Below are 22996 nucleotides of genomic sequence, written 5' to 3' on the forward strand. Positions count from 1 at the left end.
AAATCTTAAAAATTATTTTCATTTATTTTTATTAAACGAACTCTAATTATTATACACTAATCACTGGTAGGATACAAAAATTTTAAAGATATATGTATTCTCAAACAAGATGAATAGTAAAAATGCAAAAGTATGAGTTCAGGTTTTAAAAAATGAACTAATGTAAATTTTACAAAAAGGAACCAAGAAGATATACAAGCCAGTTTTTTCTCTAAAAGCCAATATAAACTTTACATTCTGTCTTCTCATGTTACTGTTCCTAACACTTCAGCCACCTATCAAATTTGGGTTGTTATGAATTTTGTATCTGAAGTAGAATGCTTTCTACTCAGCGCACTAGGTAAGTTCCATGTACAAAACTCAGACAAACTGCATATGATGCTCAAAATGAACATTTTTAAAGTAAATAATTGTATTAAACTGCCTTAGACATGCTTAATCATGTTATTGTCAGATATCAGTATATATATATATCTGTTATCAGTATAAGTTGCCAAACTGACTTACCAGTTTTAACAAGGTGATTTCTGTTTAGAGTATTTTCACCTTGATGTATATGGATGCTTTTAATTAAACATTGTAATCTATTTTCAAAAGATAACTAAAAGTTTGTCTCAACGCCAGTTGGAAGACAGAACATATAGATGCCATTCTTCAGTGCAAGGGAAGTACTACTATTTTAAATTATTTTGGAATTGTTTCTTTATAAATGTAACTTAAACCAACATTTATTCTTATTTTGTTAGTACCCAAGCATTTCCCACTTATAAAATAAAGTTTTGGACTATAGTAGCTTTCTTGGTCTTTCTGCCTTTAACTTCAAGACACAAAAGAGGTAGAATAACCTACAAGAGTTACTAAAACTTCTGACAGAACAAGGAGTGAGAAGGAGCACCTTGATTTCTGAAAAGATCTAATCTTTGAAAGAGGGGTTTACTGGGACTTTTAACAGTATCTCATAAAACATTTCTATTAACTTAAAAAGCATTTAAGTCAAAAGGAATTGCAAGTGTCTTTCATTTATTGGGAATGTTGTCAAAGAAAACAAACAGCAACAAACATTCAAGTAATTAGTGCTTTCAAATAACATAATATGGTAAAATAAAAATCTGAGAATCTACTTTAAAAATACCTTAAGGTCAAATTAAGATGTATACTTAAAGAACAATACTATTATAAAACATACTTCAAACCATATAAATATATCTCGTTTGTATAGTTCATGTCTGTCAAGTAAATCAATTCCATTTTCCAGACACAGTTGAAACAAACCATCTATAGAAAAGTGCACAGTCAATATCATAGTAATTAAAATCCTTAAACAAAATTTCTAGAAAAATATAAAAAGTTAAAAATTGAGGTTATAAATTCCCAAGAATCCCCTTTCCATGCACATATATCCTACAAACATTTAAAATAAAGAAATAAAGACTATTAAATAGTAAAGGAAGTGTAGAGAGTCCATTGGCTCTTTTTCTGAACAGGTTTTCCTTCAGGAATACACCCATGAGTGGGGATGTATAAACCAGAGTCAACACTAACTCTTGCTAACTTGTTCCAAATGCTCATCCCACTTGCTGGTCTTTTTTTTTTAAACCATGAAGACCATGGATAAGTAATTAATGATCAGAACAGTCAGGTCTTTGGCTCACTGATATTGTTATGTTATCTTGCCCCAGTCATCGATGTTTAAGGTTTTCCTCTGTTGAGAAAGAAGGCCCTGCAGTTCATCTTGCTGATGTAAAGAGAGCACATCCATATGATGTGGTTATGAGATGACATCGTGAGCATCACTGTTAGGTCTCTGTCGCACAGCCACGGGAGGCAGTGGCTTTCCATAGAAATCTATGTAAAGAAGGTACACCAAAAATACATAATTGTTATGGTAAATCAAGATTTCTGACACAATTCATTTATTTCCAACCAACACCTTTAAAAGAGTAAGAAACTCTGACCTTGTAAGTGAAGCAATGCGTAGGGCAAATTGGGGAAAAAAGTCTGAATTGGAAAAAACTTGAATAAATTCAGAAAACAACCACTAGGGCAAATTTTTAACTCGACGTTATAAATTAATCTCTACTGATTTAATATAAAGCTGCACCTAATATATATATTATTTCCAAGTAAGTGTTCACATCAGAACAAAACAAATAACAAACATCCAAAACTAATGGAACCTGTTGACAAAGCCCTGATAAAAGCAGTATTTGTACAATCCATGTTCTTATCCAATGTTTATTATTTCTAAGAATTTGGTAAGAAAAACTAATTATCTTAGTGTTCTGGTATTAGGAGTATTTTACAATGATACTTCAGTATAGTTCATTGATTTAGGGCATATTTGATACAAAAACAGCCTTAATTTGTACTTCCTAATAGGTTCCTACCCTTAATTATCATAAATTGGTTTATAAATTTTAATAGCATAAGGAAACTTCAGTTTTTCTGGCCTATTACCCAAAAATTATTCTAGAAGCAAAGGTGTTCAAGGTCACTGGAAATAAATATATTAAAAATGTATTAAGGGGCCCCATTTCCAGTTCTGCTCATGCCAGAGTTCAGCTAAGTGGCTCCATGATATTGCTGCCTCAGCATCCATTTTGTCTGGCCAAGTGGCCTAAGGGGGTCTTAGATACTAGCACCTCATGCAAGAACATGCCCTAGAAAACAGCTTGCAAAATTAGATTAGTTGTAAATGTATATTGCAAACTCTAAGGCTACCACTAACAAAAGTCTATGACAAAGGAGGCAAGAATGTATAGTGGAGAAAAGACAGCATCTTCAATACGTGGTATTGGGGAAACTGGAGAGTCATGTGCAAAATAATCAGACTGGATCACTTTCTCACACTGCATACAAACATAAACCTTAAATGACTAAACATAAAATCCAAAACCATAAAACTCCTATAAGAAAACACAGGCAGTACACACTTTGACATTGGTCTTAATATTTTTTAGGTATGTCTCCTCAATCAAGAGAAACAAAGGAAAAATCAAAAAGTGGGGCTGTATCAAACTAAAAAGCTTTCACACAGCAAGGAAACTATCAACAAAAGAAGAGCCTACTGAATGGGAGGAGATACTTGCAAATAATATATCTAATAAGGAGTTAATATCCAAACCACACAAAGAACTCATACAACTCAATATCCCAAAAAAATAAAAAATTTAAAAAGTGGGCTAGAAGATCTGAAAAGACTTTATTCCAAAGAAAACAGACAGATGGCCAACGGACACATGAAAAGATGTTCAACATCACTAATCATCAAGGAAATGCAAATCAAGGCCACAATGAGGTATCACCTCACACCTGATGGAATAGCTATCATCAAAAACAACACAGATAACAAACACTGGCGAAGATATGAAGAAAAGGAAACCTCATGCACTGCTGGTAGGAATGTAGACAGCACAGCAGCCGCCACTATGCAAAAGTGTATGGAGATGCCTCCAAAAGTTAAAAATAGAACTACCATACAATCCAGCAATTCTACTTCTGGGTATTTTTCCAAAGAAAACAAAAATACTAATTTAAAAAGATACATGCACCCCTATATTCATTACAGCATTATTCACAATAGCCAAGATATGGAAGCAAACTAAGTGCCCTTCAACAGAGGAATGGATAAAGATGTCACACACACACACACACACACACACATACACACACACACAATAATTAAGCCATAAAAAACAAGGAACATGGATGGACTTAGTAGTATGCTAAGTGAAATAAGTCAAAGAAAGACAAATAGCGTATAATTTTACTTATCTGTGGAATCTAAAAAACAAACAAAAAAAACAAAAGAACAAACACAACAGCAACAGAGTCAGATAGAGGACAAACAGACGGTTGCTGGACAGAGGAGAGGGATGGCAAGGCAGCAGGTGGGGTGCAGGAATGAGTGAAATAGGTGAGGGAAATTAACAGGTACAAATTTCCAGTTACAAAATAAATGAGTCACAGGGATGAAATGTACAGAGGGGGGAATACAGTCAGTAATAATCTTTGCATCTTTGGTGATTAAGGTGGTCAAAAGGTACAAACTTCCAGTTATAAAATAAGTACTAGGAATGTAATATAAAACATTATTAATATAATTACATGATTAACACTGCTGTATGTTATATATGAAAGTTGTTAAAAGAATAAGTCCTAAGAGTTCTCATCACAAGAAAAAAAAATTTTCCTTTTTTTTTTCCATTTTAATCTGTATAGGATGATGCATTTCATTTACTTAATTTACTGTGGCAAACTTTTCATGATGTATGTAAGTCAAAACATTACGCTATTCACTTTAAACTTATACAGTGCTTTAGATTAATTATATTTCAATAAAACTGGAAGGGAAAAATAAAAAATAAAATAATGAATAAATTTCAATGAAGGAAAGAGTAACAGAAAATTACAATTAGGCAAATACCACAGTAAAAATTATTGCACACACAATCCAATGACAGATGCTAAAACAGAAGCTAAAGTTTGTGGAGAACAGAATATTTGCATAATCTCAAAGTATCACTTCAGTGATATTTACTAATTACAAAGAAAACAGTAACATTTTACAATGTGGCAAATATCACCTTATTCAAATGATGGGAGGTTAGCACCACCAATAATGAGACTTCCCAACATCATGTACACCCCTCCTTCATTTTGAGCATCAATCTGGTTCAACAATGAGAGGTGCTCTTGTGTCATCAGTATGCAGCCTCTACCAATGTACCACAGACAATGCTATATTTGCCACAATTATGTCATTACTTAAAAAAATTTTAAATCAACTGTATATTCTCTCCTTAAAAAAAAACTAGGAGAAAATGATTGTTCAAGCAACTATAAATTTAAAGCGAATACTAAGCTGCCATGATGCTCTAACAAATCTTAATATAACAATGTTAATAAAATGAATTAAAAGTATGGATTTCAAAGCTGAACAGACCTAACTTCAAATTCTGTGTCATTTATAGCTATGTGAGCTAGGGTGTAGGATTCTCACACACAAAACTGCCCATCTGACAAGGCTATTAGAAGAATTAAAATGAGATAATGTACTTAAAAGTGCTTATCAATATGCCAGGGACATAGTATACAGTTATTAGTACTACTATTAATAAAATTATAAGATACAACTATTTTGATAAATTTAAAGTATGCCTTTTCTAATTTCTTGCTTTCAAAATTAATGAGAATTTTGACACATCACAGAACTCATGATTAAACTAGAATGAATATTATGTTTTACTTCTAGAATTGAAAAGTACCCAAATCACATACACGTGACAAGAAGTATCAATTGCAGTTGATTCTGTATTATATCATTGCCAGAAAATTATATCATTCTATATGAAACAGATTTCTTATTGTCTTAACTGTAGGGGATATAAGTTGACCATACTGACCAACTGATATGACCAAATTAATTGATACCATTTTAATAAAGGGCTTCAAACTTAACATACAAAATATAATCTTCATTCATATTTTAAGATTTGAAAATATTCTTTAGCTTTATACTTGGCATTTTTGGCCAACAGAATGTTTATTTCTCATAATGTGTAACGTTTATGAAGTATGGATTAAGAGTATTTACAAAGTGAATATAGATTCAGTTTTTAAATGTATTCTCTGAATGCATGTCTTACATATTACCCAGAGTGAGGTTTACAGAAAATAAAGCAATTAGAAAAGTAAAATTGAATTGCCATCAAGGAATTGATGTCTATAATCAAAGAATAAATAAATATCTGCCTTAATTCCTAATTTGACTATAAAAAATTATTTTTCATCTCAATAAATTTTAAGTGCCAAACCCAAATGCAGTCAACTTAATTATTTCCCTTTGCTCATTATATGCCTGTTGTCTGCTTCCCATTAACCACATTCAAATAAATATTTATTAATACAGTTAGGAAAAAGAAGAGGATGTGATGATAAAATTGGCAACTATCAGCATCTCAAACAAAAATCTCACAACAAATACTAAAAACTAATTTAAACTTTTTAATTACAATTTTAAATTTATTATACTGACTTTCTTCTCCATAATGAAAACAGAGTTGATCATACTTTTTCTTAGCTATACAAGGTATACTTTGACTTAAAATTTATGGGAAAAAAATAATGAAGATATTTTAAAACTTGTGAAGTTAGAATGTTTAATTCTCTGCTTGAGAAGTTAAATTTATTGATCTACTTAAAATTAACTGATATGTTAGAATAACAGTGGTCTTAAAATTTAACTAATTCATTATAATCCTTTTCTAGGAGTTCTAATTTAAAAATATAGGAGAGCAAAGAAAAAAAAAACAAAAAACAACCTTCTTATTAGCCCATTTTCAACCTCTTTTTTAGTTGCTTTTAACTAATGTTCCCCCAGATGCTACCATTCTTTTCTCCTTATTTTACATACCTTCCCTCAGAAACAGTAAACTATCATTCCTTCAACTGCATTCATTCAGTAAACAAATACACAACATCTATTAGGGACAAAGCATTTCTATTATATGATGACAACTGAAAAACAAAACAAATACTACCTACATCCCCTTCCACCCACCTGAGTCCCCTTTCTCCACAGTTCCAGAATCTTATTTGCACTGATATATGGACATTTCCAAATAGATAAGTCTACAGAGACCTCCAAAGCAAGTTTTCTTTCTCCTCATATATTGTCAGCATTAGAGACAGCACCAACCTTCTAGCCCCTTCAGCCAAATAATATTCTGTTCCTTTTCTTTCATCCCATACATTCATTCTTCATATAGAACTTATAACTGTTCAATAGTCTCTCAACACATTTTTTATTCTCCATTCCAATTCCCACTCTTCACTTCTCACTCTGACCACTGCAATAGCTTCTAACTGGGATCCTAACCTTAGGTGTGGGCACAATCTAGTCTATACATAGTGACAAACTTTACTTTCCTAAACAATAACTCTTGTAATACTATTTCCTGTTAAAAATGTATATTGTCTCTTGTAAAATTAGCAAGTCTAGACATCTTAAATATATATGTGAGGCCCTAAACAATCTGGCTATAAGCCGTAATTCTAGTTTCAGTATCTCTGCAACTTTAAACTTCCTATTTCTTACCTGTTCCACCTACGTGGACCTAAGATCTAGTCACAAGTTAACTTCATACTATTTTCCAAATTAAGCAATGTGTTTTCCCACCTCTCCATCTTTGACTAGTTTATTTCTTCTGCTTATTAACTCTTCTCACACATGTACGCATGTATATATATTTATATACACATACATTAGCACTACCTAATTGTTTCTAACAACATAGTGAATATTTAAGCTGATAATATATTCTAACACATACAATTTCAAAATATAAACAAACAGGAACTAATCTATTATAGTCAATGAAAACATCATGATGTAAAGTTAGCACCAAAAAGACATGTGACTTCACTGTTATTTTGAAGTTGAAGGACAAACCTTCTGTCTTTAGAAATTTAAAAAATCTTCTAATTTTCACTGCAAAGTGATCAAACCAGATAATCTTAAGAGAAATCAGTTCTGAATATTCATTGGAAGGACTGATGCTGAAGTTGAAGATACAATACTTTGGCCACCTGATGCGAAGAACTGACTCATTGAAAAAGACTCTGATGCTGGGAAAGACCAAAGGCAGGAGAAGCAGATGACAGAGGACTAGACAGTTGGATAGCATCACCAACTCGACAGACATGAGCTTGAGCAAGCTCCGGGAGTTAGTGATGGACGAGGAAGCCTGGCATGCTGCAGGCCATGAGATGGCAAAGAGTGGGACACAACTGAGCGATTGAACTGAACTGAATGATTATGAAGAAATATTTCATTATTGATACGGTATTCAAAAAAAGAAAGCGACCAGAACACTTAAATTTAAATACTTTTTGAATAAAATAGTTTATATAGTTTGCTATAATTTCAAATTATATATAATGCTTTTTGAAAGATTAAACTTCTGAATTTTTCTTTTGTAGTAAATGAATCTTCTTAGGAAACCAAGTTCAAGATTAGGTAAACAGAGTTATCAAAAAGGAAATGAGATGTTCTTGATGAATTTTATTGAACTACAATTCTACACGTATAAGTCATCCTTTTGCATGTGAGAAATCAGAACTTCTGCCTGTTGTAAAGGGCAGCTCTGTATTCCCCACTGTCCGTCTTCAAGTTTCCAGGCGGAGCTCTTACACCCTATATTGGCTGCACTACACCTAATGTTCATTTCATCCACAAAAGTGTTTTCTTGATTCAGTGAAGACTTTTGTAACTGCCCTGGTGGTTCAGATGGTAAAGCGTCTGCCTACAATGCAGGATATGTGGGTTCAATCCCTGGGTCAGGAAGATCTCCTGGAGAAGGAAATTGCAACCCACTCCAGTTTTCTTGCCTGGAAAATCTCCATGGACGGAGGAGCCTGGCAGGCTACAGTCCATGGGGTTGCAAAGAGTCGGACACGACTGAGCGACTTCACTTTTACTAAGCTGAACTTTATCTGGTTTCTGACTTGGTTTCTGATCTTACAAACTGCGTTACTCTTTACTTTATTGTACTTTCAGCAGCTGAGTATCCTTAGAAGCAGAGAAAGAGCAATTACAGAACCCCTGGTAGCTCAGACGGTCAAGCGTCTGCCTGCAGTGCGGGAGACCTGGCTTTGATCCCCGGGTCGGGAAGATGCCCTGGAGAAGGAGATGGCAACCCACTCCAGTACTCTTGCCTAGAAAATTCCATGGATGGAGGAGCCTGGTAGGCTACAGTCCATGGGGTCACAAAAGAGTCGGACACGACTGAGTGACTCACTTTCACTTTCATCATCACTGGGGCCTCCCAGGTGGCGCCAGTAGTATAGAACATTCCTGCCAATGCAGGAGACGTAAGAGATGTGGGTTTAATCCCTGGGTTGGGAAGATCCCCTGGAGAATCGAATGGCTACCCACTCCAGTATTCTTGCCTGGAGAATTCCATGGACAGAGTAACCTGGCAGGTTACAGTCCACGGGGTTGCAAAGAGTCAGACACGACTAAAGTGACTTAGCATGCATGCATCATTGAGTATAGGAGCATATATAGGACAATGAAGTTTTAAACACAATAATTGTACTGTCTCATATTTAAGCTGCCTTAAAATCATTCTCTTTTACAACTATTTATATTAATATATAATGGATAAACACAAGCTATGATGGTCTTACTTCTGTTTTCTAAGATAAATGTTAAATCAAATTATATTGAGGCAAAGGGCAGTTAAGAATAAAAAATTAAATAAATGAAAGTGAAGTAAAATGAAAAAGGATGGTTGTGGATTTGAAAGGCTCCCTAAAGTAAAAGTTTATTGAAGTAATGAGGTAAAGAAAAATGAACGTGATATGTATAGACATTTGAAAACTGATCCTTTGGCATTACCATTATGACGTGTTTCACCAAGAGGCTCAAGTTTTGGAAGTCTAGTGACTTTGGGGGTTCCCCAGCCAACTGAAGAAAAAGAAAGACATTTAAAAACACTGTTAAACATTATCTCTTTAGGTCTGTTAAGAGGGTCCCTCTCTTGCCAGGAATGTATACAACTTCAATGTCAGTTCATTCATATTGAATGACATAGTACCAAATAACCACAAACCCATTTTAAATGGTTTCTGTTTTAGAATGTAATTTTAGGTTGGTGATACTTGCTTTTTGTTTCCCTTTAGTTAAAAATATAAGCATCCTCACCACCAACATAAATAACCTTAGGCTACTAACCTAAGTCCCAACAGACGCTAAAAGAAATGGACACTATTAGATGGAATATCAAAAATGAGTCTTAAAATGGGGCTCAAAGGAAAATGTTACCATCTTACGCCTTCTAGCAAGACTAAAAGTAAACTACAAACATATACATTGTAAGGTATTTACTGAATATGTGATGTACAATGCTTAGTGATGAAAAAGATGTCTTATTAATTTTTACTATTTTTTTACTTTCATAAAGCATTTTTTTCTGAATAAAAAAAAATCAACATTTATGCTGATAAATTCTGAACTAAGTAGACAGAACAAAGAATTCTACCTTTTTCACAAATTCACAAGATTATGAATCCTCTGAATAAAAACTGCATGATTTTTTAGATTTTTCTTCAGTGTTTACGGCAGTATTTCTAAATTCAGCATCAACAGCGATTTGCTCACCAGGAGGAGGAGGCGGGGGCGGTGCTGGACTCTTAGGAGCAGAATCGTCTGTATTAACAGGCTCCACACGGTGGCTCCTCTTCATCCTCAGTTTCTTGGTTTTCTTTTTACTGCTATCTATAAGAATATAAACATGCGACTTTATGCCTTTTGGAAAAAGTTACTTCTATAATAAAAAAAAGAACAGAATTAGAATATTGATATTATTATTACCATAGAAACATAACTTCAACTTAAAAATTGTTACCAATAATGAACTGTGAACTTGCCTTTTCTAAGAATAAATTTGTGATTGCTTATTGAATGATTAATAAATACAATGTGAGTGGCAAAAAGTCATATTTTAAGTTCAGTGAGAAGTGATTCAGAATACAAAAAAAAATACATATTTCCAAAAGTAACAGTTTTTTTCAAGTGTCATAATAAATAAATGGGATTATCTAATTACAGAGACTTCTACAAAGCTACGGATGACCTGGGGGAGAAAGACAGGTATCGGTTTGTCTCAGTAGGATATACAGAATGAATCCAGATCTAAGCCCAAAAATAATCCTTTGAAATGTGAAAAAAGACCCTAATCAAACCAAAGCACATTATCTATGAAAATAATGCCCAAGATGTTCAATATAAATGTATGTAACCAAAACTCATATTAGAGCTTACAGAATTGAATCTTAATCTTTCTAAATATTTACAGATTCTCGCTTAAGCACATATAGACATTTTAAGTGAATCTATGTTAACATGTAAACTTTTAACAACATAAACCAGGATGATATAGTACTTAAATAATCCAACAGCAGAGCCACTAAAATATTTTAATTAATAATCCCAAATCACTAAATTTATACATATAATACATTTTCTAAAATGGAAATTATGTTACACAAGAAACAGCCAACATCTATGAAACCTATAAAGCATTGTAAGAAATACAATTATATTTGGAAACTCATTATTTTTCAAAATAAATTAGTGTCCCTTGAGAACATTTTACTCTAGATATAAACAGAGACATCCTTTTACAATTAAAGCTATAAGCTTTGCCGCTGGGAGAAAGGAAAGAGAGCTTCCAGAATCACATGGTACTTTAGCATGGGCAGTAAGTCAGGGGCATGGAAGAGCACAGGCTACGCAACAGAGAATCGAAAGTTGAGGGAAGTGTATCTCAGCACAGTCACAGGTGAGACGTGTGATCTCGAATTACTCAACCTTTCCAAGTCCCTGCTGTCCTACTCTACATAATGAGAAAAATATACCTCAGGATTGCTATGTGAAATAACAATGTTGTGTTAATATTTTCAAATCATCTACCAAATTATTTTGTTCTTTAACAACGTATTAGTGTTATTAGAAAGAGCTCTTCCAATATATTTAAAGGCCACTTTAAGTCTACATTTTGTTTTACTCTGTTAACAGAGTGATATGGGTACAAATGTGGATACCCCAACTTCCCAAAATACACAAAGTATAACTTTCAAATCTAAGTATTTTTATATAGCAAAACATCCATGTTAGGTATTCTGCATTTCAGGGACTGAGACCTTATTTTCATAAACTCTTTAATACTATACAAAAATTCTTATATACCATTCTTACAAATATATCATATACCAAGTTACTGTATCACCAACTAAGAATGGCAAGGAAGCAACGGTTCCTGGGCATCTCTTGTGTCAGGCCCTGTGCTAGGAACACTGTAGGGTTACTTTTATTATAAGGAAACCTAAAAGCCTGGTTGAAAAAAAAAAAAGATGAAAACTCCATTTCTGAGATGAGAAAAACAAGGACTGAAGAACACCATATAACATAACATACATCTAGCAGATGAGAAAGTCTGGATGCTACCTCGGATTGTGTGAGTCCAAATGGTCTCTCTCTATGACACCAAAAGACATAAATTTCCTGTTAAATCACGTAACTAGTTTAAAAAAAGAAAAGTAACTGTAAATTAAAGATTTTATATAATATTAAAATAAGAGGAACATGGATATTTGATAATAAAATGGCTTTTAAATTATATTTTTTAAATTTAATTGAATGATAATTGCTTTACAGTATTGTATTGGTTTCTGCCAAATGTTCAGTTATGTCTGCATCCCCTAAATCACAAGTAAATAAAGAAAATGACGCTGACTATAACTTTTGGAAGATTAAGAAAAACAAAACAAACCCTCTAAGAATTTTAAACATTTTAAATACACTCTAAGGATTCCTGGGAATATGCAATATTCCTAATTATTGAAAATGGAATTTTCAGCTGAAATTCTTTTCAGTTACAAAGGGCTAGGTTCTAAGACATCATGAATAAAAACAAATTAGCAAACTAATGATGAACTAAAATTCATGAAAAAAACATAAGAAACATTGCATTTGGAGATGAAAAATCTTACGATACATTTCTTTGTGAAAATAACCATGACAAATGAAAAAGTATTTTTAAGTTTTATATATGTTATTTATATGTCACATATAATACATAAAACTTAAAAATAAACACAATGACCATAAAAATAAATAATTTATATATTTTTAATAACTAGATTTATCACCTGATTCTGATGATCTCCAGTCTGTCTCATCTTCATTTTCCAACTGCTGTGTTAACGCCTCCTTATAATTTTCTACTACTCCAAACTCACTGTTTTTTTGGCTACTGTCACTGATCTGGCTCTGTGTCTCTATTTGCTCATGCTCCATTTTATGCTTCAGGGGGCAGCCATCACTGTCTTCTGTATTTTGCCTCTTTTTCTCTCTTTCAAGTTTTTTTTCATTCTGACAAAAATGAAATGTATCATTCTTAATATAGTGGTCATATTTAAGATAGCTTAAGGGAGAAATCAAATAATTCATAAGCATTATGTAACTTCAGAGTGTGATATTTCCATTAAAAATTATTTGAATATATCATTAAAACATGCTAATTGCCAAACATTCAGAAAGCAGAGAGTATAAAGACAGAACACTTATACTACCAGTAATTCCACAGTCTAGAGATGATCACTATTTGATGTACAAGTCAGTGAGAGGTGCTTTTCTTTGCCTACCCCACAAACATACAGACATACACATCCACAAACATACACTAATGTGACTGTCTCTCAACATATACATATTTATGTATATTTTTGGAGAAGGAAATGGCAACCCACTCCAATATTCTTGCCTGGAAAATCCCATGGATTGAGGAGCCTGGAGGGCTGCAGTTCATGGAGTCGTAAAGAGTCGGACACGACGGAGCGACTAAGCACAAGCACATGTGTATTTTTAAACAGAAAAGAATCAAAGATTTAAGAATACATATTTCTTTCTCTGTCAGTCAATTTATGAAGTGCTTACAATAGTGCATGACACATACCTAGTGAAGTGTTAGCTATGAAAGTATTATATTATGCTATGGTTTAGTCATATCTGGCTCTTGCGACCCCATGGACTGCAGCCCACCAGTCTCCTCTGTCCATGGGATTTCCCAGGCAAGAATACTGGAGTGGGTTGCCATTTCCTTCTCCAGGGAATCTTCCTGACCCAGGGATGGAACCCAAGTGTCCTGCATTGCAAGCGATCTACTGCATTGCAGGCAGATTCTTGAGCTAAATCACCACTGAGCTGCCAGGGATTCCCTATATTATAATGTACGTGTAAGCTATTACTACTTTCATCAATTACACTATTATTTTGAATAATTCTATCATAACTTATTTTACCAACTCCCACTCAATGGACAAAGACGTGATTTTCAATTTTTCATTATTACAAGAAATACAATTATTGAATTAGTTCTCCAGAATAAATTCCTAACAGTCATGCTGCTGGATCAATGGGTAAAGCACATTTTAAAATGTGACATACTACAAACTTTACTTCATAAAAACTAATGTCAAATTACACCACTGGAAAAGGACTAAAAGAGTGATATTTTCCCACGTCTTTCCTTTTTTTGATTGCACAGCGCAGCATGCAGGATCTTACTTCCCCACCAGGGATCGAAACTGCACCCCCTATACTGGAAGTGTGCAGTCTTAACCACTGGACTGCCAGGGAAGTCCCCCACCCCACATCTTTTTCAGTGCTTTTTTAATCATCATGCTCAGTTATTCAGCTGTGTCCGACTCTTGCTGACCCTTCAGACTACAGCCTGCCAGGCTCCTCTGTCCATGGGATTTTTCAGGCAGGAATACTGGAGTGGGTTGCCATTTTCCCCTCCAGGTTTTAATCATTATAAATCTTTTATGTCTCCACCAAACTAATAAATACTTTTTCACCTCAGTGTTGATTTATTATTTTTATTATTACTGAAGATAAGTTATAAAATATCCTTATTGCCATTTAAATTTTTTCTATAAGGAACTACCCATCATAACCCAATGCCCTTTTTTCTATTAGAGTCTAATTATTTACACAGTAATTTTTTAAGGATTCTTTTTTTTTTTTTTGACCCATGTTTCTCAAATATTTTTCATTACGTTTAGTTTTTTTTTTTTGTCTTTAACTTTGTAGAACATCTCTTTAAAAACTGAATATACTAAGATCTACTTTATTTTTCCCATTTTATGATTTTTCACTCTGTGATTTGTGGCCTCATTGTCCTGCTTTGAATGTTTCTCCTCCTCCAAGTTTACAAATGTCTATCTGTATTATATTCAAGTGTTTTTAAGGCTTCTTTTTTTAATATTTAAATCTTTTAAAATTTAATTTGGTATACAGTGTTCAATAATTTTGCTTTTTTTTCCAAATGACTCTTCAGTTGTTACAATATCTTTTTTCTCCCAGGTTTGAAATGCCACCTTTCTCTTATACTAAATGCTTATATATAATTCTGTTTGTTACTATTGCTTCATTGTGTATCCTGGAACCAACATCTCACCATTTTCATTATCTGTGATAAAAATCAAAGGAAAAAAATGTCAGGTAACATTTTAAAGAAGAAGTTTTTTGGGGAAGAAAACTTGCTTGAGAAAAAGGATATTTCCATTTATTTCATTTCTTAAGTAACTTAAAACCAAATATCTCATATTACCGACTATTTTGCAAAAATAAAGCAACCAAAAACTATACAATCATCTTCTTACCTGTGGAGCTGCCTCCCTCCTCAGCAGCAGCCCCAAGGAAGAACTAATCATCCACCTTTCCAGATGAATACCTGTGTGGAAGGAGGCAGTGACAGGGGAAGAGGGATGGAGAACATACAGGTGGGTCATTCGAGCCACCTGCCACATTAAGCTCTGAGTGAATGGAGAGGCGATTTAGGAAGCTCCGCCACTGAGGAAGCATAGCTGCTGGGAGTGATTGAAGCAGGACCAGTGCAAACTCTGAACGTCAGTAGAAAATGAAAACAGACACAGATACACAGACAGACAGATATAGAAACATACACACATACACAGACACACTCTTTCTCTCACCCTTAATTTCTTATGATTAAAATCTACAAATTAATTTTAGTTAAACTTCTGACGTTTAAAATTAAATGATATTCAGATATAAAAGAACATATCATAGTTTCAAACATTAAGTATCCTGGGAAAATAGCTAGAAAATCATTTACATACTCTAATGCTTCATAAACATCTAAATATTACTGTAAAAGTATAGTAATAGCAATATACAGTGATAATGACAACATAAATAAGAGTTAAACACTACTGTCATAGGATATGTGACACAATATATTTATCAGAACAATAAGATAGTTGTATATCCTATCTTCATTTTCATTCTCGGTGAATTCTGCAGCCATCCTTCTTCCCTTTAACCCTAGATCAGAAGGGAAGATTGAAGAGGAAGAAGCAGCAAACCTTTAGCCTGTCTCCCCCTTTTGATTTCTTTTACAAATAATTAATCCCTGGAGAAATACTACTATCTCCCTGCCTCCTTTCCCCATTCCTCACCTCCTTTCCGAACTTCCAACTTTATAACTTAACATATAAAAATTAATTCGCCACTATCCATACCTCAATGATTACCGATGCTATTGGCTGGAAAGGATTAACAATGACTGGTTCTGGGTCCAACTCAGCCATCCCACTGGTTCCATGGAGTTCAGCCCGTTCTTGTTCTCTTTGTTCTCTATATTTTGAAGGAAAAAAATTGGAATTCCTTATGAGAAAATGAAAAACCATGTTTAAGAACACCTGCAATAGGTTTATGGCTATTAAATTCAATATTTAAACATATGGACATGGCTTTGAATTACTGATTTTCAGATATCCTTATGCAGGTAATAAGCCTCTATCTCCATGTAAAGATTAATCGTTTGAATTTCTAAAGAAAGAAATGCTGACAAAAATGAGATTCTCTATGACTGACTTCTTAATGTCTGCAGTACAGATTATTTTTCTATGTAATAAAGATTTATATTTATCAATTTAATTACCCTCCCAAACCAATGCAATCCTTTTCTCTAATGTTAACTAGATAAGTTCTGCTGTTAAACCTCTTAAGAGCTGCGTACAGTTATATACCATAAATGAACTAGATAACAATTATTGCTTTGCATAAGTAGAAAAGGCTATAAAAATAAGTAGCCCTTTGTCACTCAAACCAAAAAATTATTTCTATGTTAGTTACTACTGAGAATTTTATTACCTCTGTGACTTAAAATTAATGTTGCCCCAGAGATAAAGGTAATAAATTATTAAAAGACAGCCCTCAGATTGGGAGAAAATAATAGCAAACGAAGCAACAGACAAAGGACTAATCTCAAAAATATACAAGCAACTCCTCCAGCTCAACTCCAGAAAAATAAATGACCCAATCAAAAAATGGGCCAAAGAACTAAACAGACATTTCTCCAAGGAAGACATACAGATGGCTAACAAACACATGAAAAGATGCTCAACATCACTCATTATCAGAGAAATGCAAATCAAAACCACAATGAGGTACCATTACACGCCAGTCAGGATGGCTGCTATCCAAAAGTCTACAAGCAATAAATGCTGGAGAGGGTGTGGAGAAAAGGGAACCCTCTTACACTGTTGGTGGGAATGCAAATTAGTACAGCCACTATGGAAAACAGTGTGGAGATTTCTTAAAAAGCTGGAAATAGAACTGCCATATGACCCAGCAATCCCACTTCTGGGCATACACACCGAGGAAACCAGATCTGAAAGAGACACATGCACCCCAATGTTCATCGCAGCACTGTTTATAATAGCCAGGACATGGAAGCAACCTAGATGCCCATCAGCAGACGAATGGATGAGGAAGCTATGGTACATATACACCATGGAATATTACTCAGCCATTAAAAAGAATTCATTTGAATCAGTTCTAATGAGATGGATGAAACTGGAGCCCATTATACAGAGCGAAGGAAGCCAGAAAGATAAAGACCATTACCGTATACTAACACATATATATGGAATTTAGAAAGATAGTAACGATAACCGTATATGCAAAACAGAAAAAGAGACTCAGATGTATAGAACAGACTTGTGGACTCTGGGAGAAGGCGAGGGTGGGATGTTTCAAGAGAACAGCATCGAAACATGTATATCTAGGGTGAAACAGATCACCAGCCCAGGTTGGGTGCATGAGACAAGTGCTCGGGCCTGGTGCACTGGGAAGACCCAGAGGGATGGGGTGGAGAGGGAGGTGGGGGGGACCGGGATGGGGAATACATGTAAATCCATGGCTAATTCATTTCAGTGTATGACAAAAACCACTGCAATGATGTAAAGTAATTAGCCTCCAACTAATACAAATAAATGAAAAAAATAAAAATAAAAAAAAAATAAAAGAAGTCGCTATAGACAGAAACATGACTATTTTAGATATGCAACTAGACTGTAAGTATAGTAGAACAATGTCAATGCTCATTACTATGGCATTTATTAATTAAGTTCTATGATGGAAAGATATATTCTCTCATCCTGAACCTAGAAAGCCAAGATTTAGTGATCTGCAATTTACTAATTCTGTGACCTTGGTCATTTATCTGCATACTTGAGCCTCAGCTTTCCCATAAATGTGGACAAAATACCTATTTCATAGAGCTATTTCAGATAAATTAATACATGTGAAAGCTCTCTATATAAACATACTTACAGGACACTTATCATTATTAATGCTATCATTTATTAGTAAGTAATTTCAGGTATCTGGTTTTAATATACTATTTTCAGATACCAATAATAGCTGTTTTACTGTTTTTTCCAAAATTATCTAAACCTATAAAAATCTAAAAACCTATTAAATTGTGTTTAACAATAAAAAGTTCTTCTTTTTAACACTCTCATCTAAATTTAATTATGGATTCTGTTAAACAGGAGAGGATTCCGAAGACAAGTGGCATGGCTCAGAGAAAGGAGGGAAGGGGAGAGGGGTACCAGAAAAGCCAGCCATATCATGATCTGGAACATCTTTGTGGAAAAAGCTAAAACTGGGGGAAAAAAAAGACTAAATTTCTTTTATTCAATCTTTTTTTTTTTTCTTTTTGCTTGTTTTCTAAGTGGAGCAAAACCAAAGAAGCCTTTAGAAAACTATGGCCATTAAAAAAAAAGAAAAGAAAACTATGGCCATATATTTTGTTTTCATAAATACATAGAAGGTATATTTACATGAATGGTTGGGTGTACTTAGCTTTATATAATGAAAATATACACTAGAATAGAAAATCAAAGATTCTCAAAGGAACTAAAACCTCTTATTGGTTCAAGAGAGACCTATGTCACTGATCTGCTCATGTTATTGAGCACTTGAGGATAGAAAAGTTATCCCTCCAAGAGATAAGTCCTGTCTCTGAATTAAATGAAAGATACCAGCAATCAGAGGGTTTCCTTGACAGTGTGAGGGAGTACCTCACAAAGGCATCACCACGGACAGTCAGTGGGCTCTTGCCCACCAGCCTGCAATTGTTAAAGCACACAGGAGACCAGTATTACTTAGGTCGATGGAAGACAACTTTGGATGCCACAAGAGCTCACTTGGAAATCTTTCTGTTTCTTCCCTCCCCTGACATGTAACAATCAGATGAAGAAAGAAAGAGAAATCTTGGGATTAAGAACTAAATTCAACATCTAATCAAATCTGAGAAGCCAGTTCAATCTCTCTGTCAGGAAGATCCCCTGGAACAGGGCATGGCAACCCACTCCAGTATTCTTACCTGGAGAATCCCATAGACAGAGGAGCCTGGCGGGCTACAGTGCATGGGATCACACATAGTTGGACACAAATGAAGTGACTTAGCATGTATGCATGTAATCAAATCTGAGTATTAGTTTCTTCCAGCATTAATATTATTATAATTGATTCAATGGTAGAATTTATGTAAACTTTTTTTTTAATTTAGTTTGCTAAATATTTTTAAAATTTCCATTTAGGCAACATATTTTAAAAACAGTTTTAATAACATGTTTTTAAAACCTGAGATGGTACAATTCATTCTCCTTTCAGACAAAAACTAGTGTTGAAGATCAGATTTTGCTTCAGCTGGGTGATCCACTAACAGCTTACCTTCTATCTTCACTGACACTAATGAGGAGTATCTCAGTCTACAACACATTCTTTCCTACGGGAGAGTGTCCTGTGCATCACAGAACGGTTAGCAGCATCCCTGGCCTCCACCCTCTAGATGCCAATTGCACTCCACCTCCCAGCCATGACAAGCAAAAATGTTCCTAGACATTGCCAAATGTCTTCTGAGGAGCAAAATCACCTTGTGGACTGAGAACCACTGCACTAAAGGTTGTCATAAGAAATAAAGAAATAAAAATTGTAAAACTGTGAGAGATAAATACTGCAGCAATAAATATAACTACTATACCACCATTAGGAAAATTAGAACTCTATCAACCAAACCTGCTAAGTCTACAGAAATAAAAAAAATTTACCAAGAAGAACCTGAATAGGCAAACTAAAAAACTATTCATAAAAGTGAGGTGTTTCTGGCATTTCATATGCACTGTGCTATATAATTAATCTACTTACCTTTCTTCTCGTAATTTCCGTACGCGTTCAGCCCTTTCTCGCTTCTCTTGCTCCTCAAGAGCACGTTGTTCGGTTGTATCTTTTTGGATGCGTTCATTTAAGGCATCAAAGTCCCTTGCAATAATATGTAGCAGCCAATAAAGGCCCTTTTTAATGGACTTGTCAATTTTCTTTCCATATCCCAAGACTGCTGAACAAGGTTCCTTAAAAACAGAAGTTTATTTTACTTAAAGATTAAAACTAAAAGTCCTCTACAAATATTCATTCATAAACCATTAGTATGATTACTGGAGAATTGAATCAATTAACTCATTAAATTAATAATATAAAGCACCTGCTTCTTTAACTTATAAAATACATCTTTGTAATAATTACTACATTAGTATGTATGTATGAGTTGAAATATTTTATGGATTATACCTCTAAGTTTGGAGAGTGATTCAGACACAAGAAGTTGGCAGTGCTAGATAATTTTAAACAAAATCACTGACAGACAAAATTGAACTTACAGAAGAAAACTACCTATTAAAAATACTATTAATACTACTACTATTTAACACTACATAATAAAAGGAGCAGAAAATTTTAATTTCTTACACCAGGGAACTTATGGCACTAAGCATCTTTTAAGATTGATGGCCTAACAATCATTTTCTGAAACAAAGAATAAATGATTAAATCCTCAGTTCATCTTTAAGACTGTAGGATAACTCTAATATAATCTTTCAAAATTCATTATAAACTATCCTAAGTATAAATTGTGTATTTATACTTCCACCATTTTACAATATTTATAGAGTAACATGTTTGTATAGCTTACGTATTTGTCAGCAATGTTTAAACAAAATCAAATCTAAAGTCTTTGAAATGATGGAAGATATTTTAAAGAAGTCAGTAACAACTAAACAGAAAACAAATATCACTGTATTAAGTAATTTCAAATGAACAGTGAGATCATGTATTTCCTGGGTAAAATATTTAGAAAAGAAACATTAATAAATTATTTTGTTAGCTGCCTACTCTCTAACTGCTTATCACCTTTACAAAAACTAAGTTATATCGAACATAATTTATAGGGCAAAAGAAGCCTCAAAACTTACTATCTGACACAAGCACTTGTGCTCATTGACCAGCTTTTCCAGAGAAAGACACTCAATCACATCAGCTTCTCCTAGAGCCCCTTCTTTATCCTGTTTATTTGCCAACCTAGAGAGACACAAGTAAAGTGGATTTACAGCAAATATACAATCAGACAGCTGCTTAAAAACATTCTCACCAAGTTCCTACTCCAAAGATTTAACCCTGCTGATTACAGAACATGCTGGTTTTACAGAGCAATGTACTATCTTTTATTCCATCATTTTTCCTTTATTAAGTTTGCAAACATTTTTTAAGATTTGGTCTATAAAAGGGAAATCAAGTACAGAGAAATGTCAAGAAAACAAGCAATAGGTCAACAGGCCAACAACAAAGTACAAAAAGAAAAAGTAGTGGACGAGTTTCCACAGCTCTCAGCCATCAGTTACACCTTTCACCTTAGAGCCTTATCTTCTTAAAATACACTGCATCGTGATGCAAAGGCCCTTATTCCAAGTCTTTTCTCTTCCTTAAAATACAAACTGCATCATGTTTCACATACCTGAATAGTCATTCAAAGCTTGTATTATTTGAGCTAACCTGTATTTCCAGTGTGTGGATGTGTTCACATAAAAGTGCAATTTACTGGAGAAATGAGGTCACTTTTATCTAATTTATTTAGCACAGCACTAGACATAGAAAACCTTATACTCAATTAGGAACAAACTGGGGAACAAGTAAAAAAAAACAAAACAAGTTCTAAAAAAAAGTTAGGAATTACCACAAAATACTGTTTTCCTGGAAGCCTAGCGTGGTGCACTCCATGGGGTCGCAAAGAGTTGAACACAACTGAACGACTGAACAACAAAACAACTATTTTCCTATCAGATGGCAGAGGTCAAAAGGTAATAAAATACTGTCTTGGAAAGGGTTTGGTAGTATTTCAGGAAAATATATATTATATCATAAATATGTTGAATAATCAATCTAATGAACCCTATCACCTATCTAAAAATTTATACCATTTTTGCTCATCTATATATCTTCCATGTTCCCATCAGTCATATCACTTCACCCTAAAATTTAAAAATATTCTAATACCACTGTCACACCTAAGCTCTGAAAAAAATTAATATTCTTCAAAATCTTTAAGTGTAATGTCCAAATTCAGATCCAAACCAGATACACATTACAATTTATTCTTTTAAGTGTTTTTGAATCAGTATCACCCCCAATGCCAACACTGCCTACTCCTGCAACATCACTACCAATACCTCTGAAAAGACTGTGTAAAAATGGCAGTATCGTCAATTTTACTTGTAACATCTAACTATAAAAACAAGTCAGGGAGTGTACAGTGAGAGGATGAATGAACTTTCATTAGTTTTTCATTCATTCTCCTACTGTTTTTTTATTAATAATATAAACACGTACATGGAAAAAATGCTATTTTAAAGATCACAATTTGGGCACCTTGGCTATCCACTGGTAGTGATTGGTTAACAGATGTTTATATGTGTATCTATACCCTCCCTTTCTTCCTCAAACGTTAGCATTCTATATACACTCCTGTGAATTACTATGCTTTTTTTCCAAACAGTAAATCCTAAAATTACCCTGAAGCAGTATAAAGAGATCATCTTTTTTATTATTATATTCTTTACTATTAAACAAAATGTTGATTATATGCATGTTTCATCATTTACTCAGCCACTAAAGAACTACATGTAGTATTTATGGATAGTTCTCAATGTTTTGCTTTTACAAAAAGGGCCGTGAGGAATAAGTGTGTGAAGGCATTATTCCTTATTGTGGGAAAAGACT

The 22996-nt window shown here is 33.8% G+C and overlaps 1 protein-coding gene across 4 annotated transcripts in view; it reads right to left on the reverse strand.

Annotated features, from left to right (window-relative positions):
- Positions 1-1003: 1003 nt before the first annotated feature.
- Positions 1004-22996, reverse strand: part of ARL13B (ARF like GTPase 13B) — a 79450-nt gene continuing 57457 nt past the window's right edge. For 3 of the 4 annotated variants that reach the window (XM_070455035.1, XM_020889381.2, XM_020889382.2), the window contains 7 exons: positions 21196-21301; positions 20096-20298; positions 16117-16231; positions 12718-12940; positions 10166-10282; positions 9404-9472; positions 1004-1845 (listed from right to left, as the gene is read on the reverse strand). In XM_070455035.1, coding sequence (XP_070311136.1) covers positions 1769-1845; positions 9404-9472; positions 10166-10282; positions 12718-12940; positions 16117-16231; positions 20096-20298; positions 21196-21301 — 910 coding nt within the window. In that variant the 3' untranslated portion in view covers positions 1004-1768. The remainder of the gene's footprint in view (positions 1846-9403; positions 9473-10165; positions 10283-12717; positions 12941-16116; positions 16232-20095; positions 20299-21195; positions 21302-22996) is intronic. The other variant, XM_020889383.2, reaches the window with a different exon arrangement.

This window comes from Odocoileus virginianus, chromosome 25, assembly GCF_023699985.2.
Source record: "Odocoileus virginianus isolate 20LAN1187 ecotype Illinois chromosome 25, Ovbor_1.2, whole genome shotgun sequence".
NCBI classification, from domain to species: Eukaryota; Metazoa; Chordata; class Mammalia; order Artiodactyla; family Cervidae; genus Odocoileus; species Odocoileus virginianus.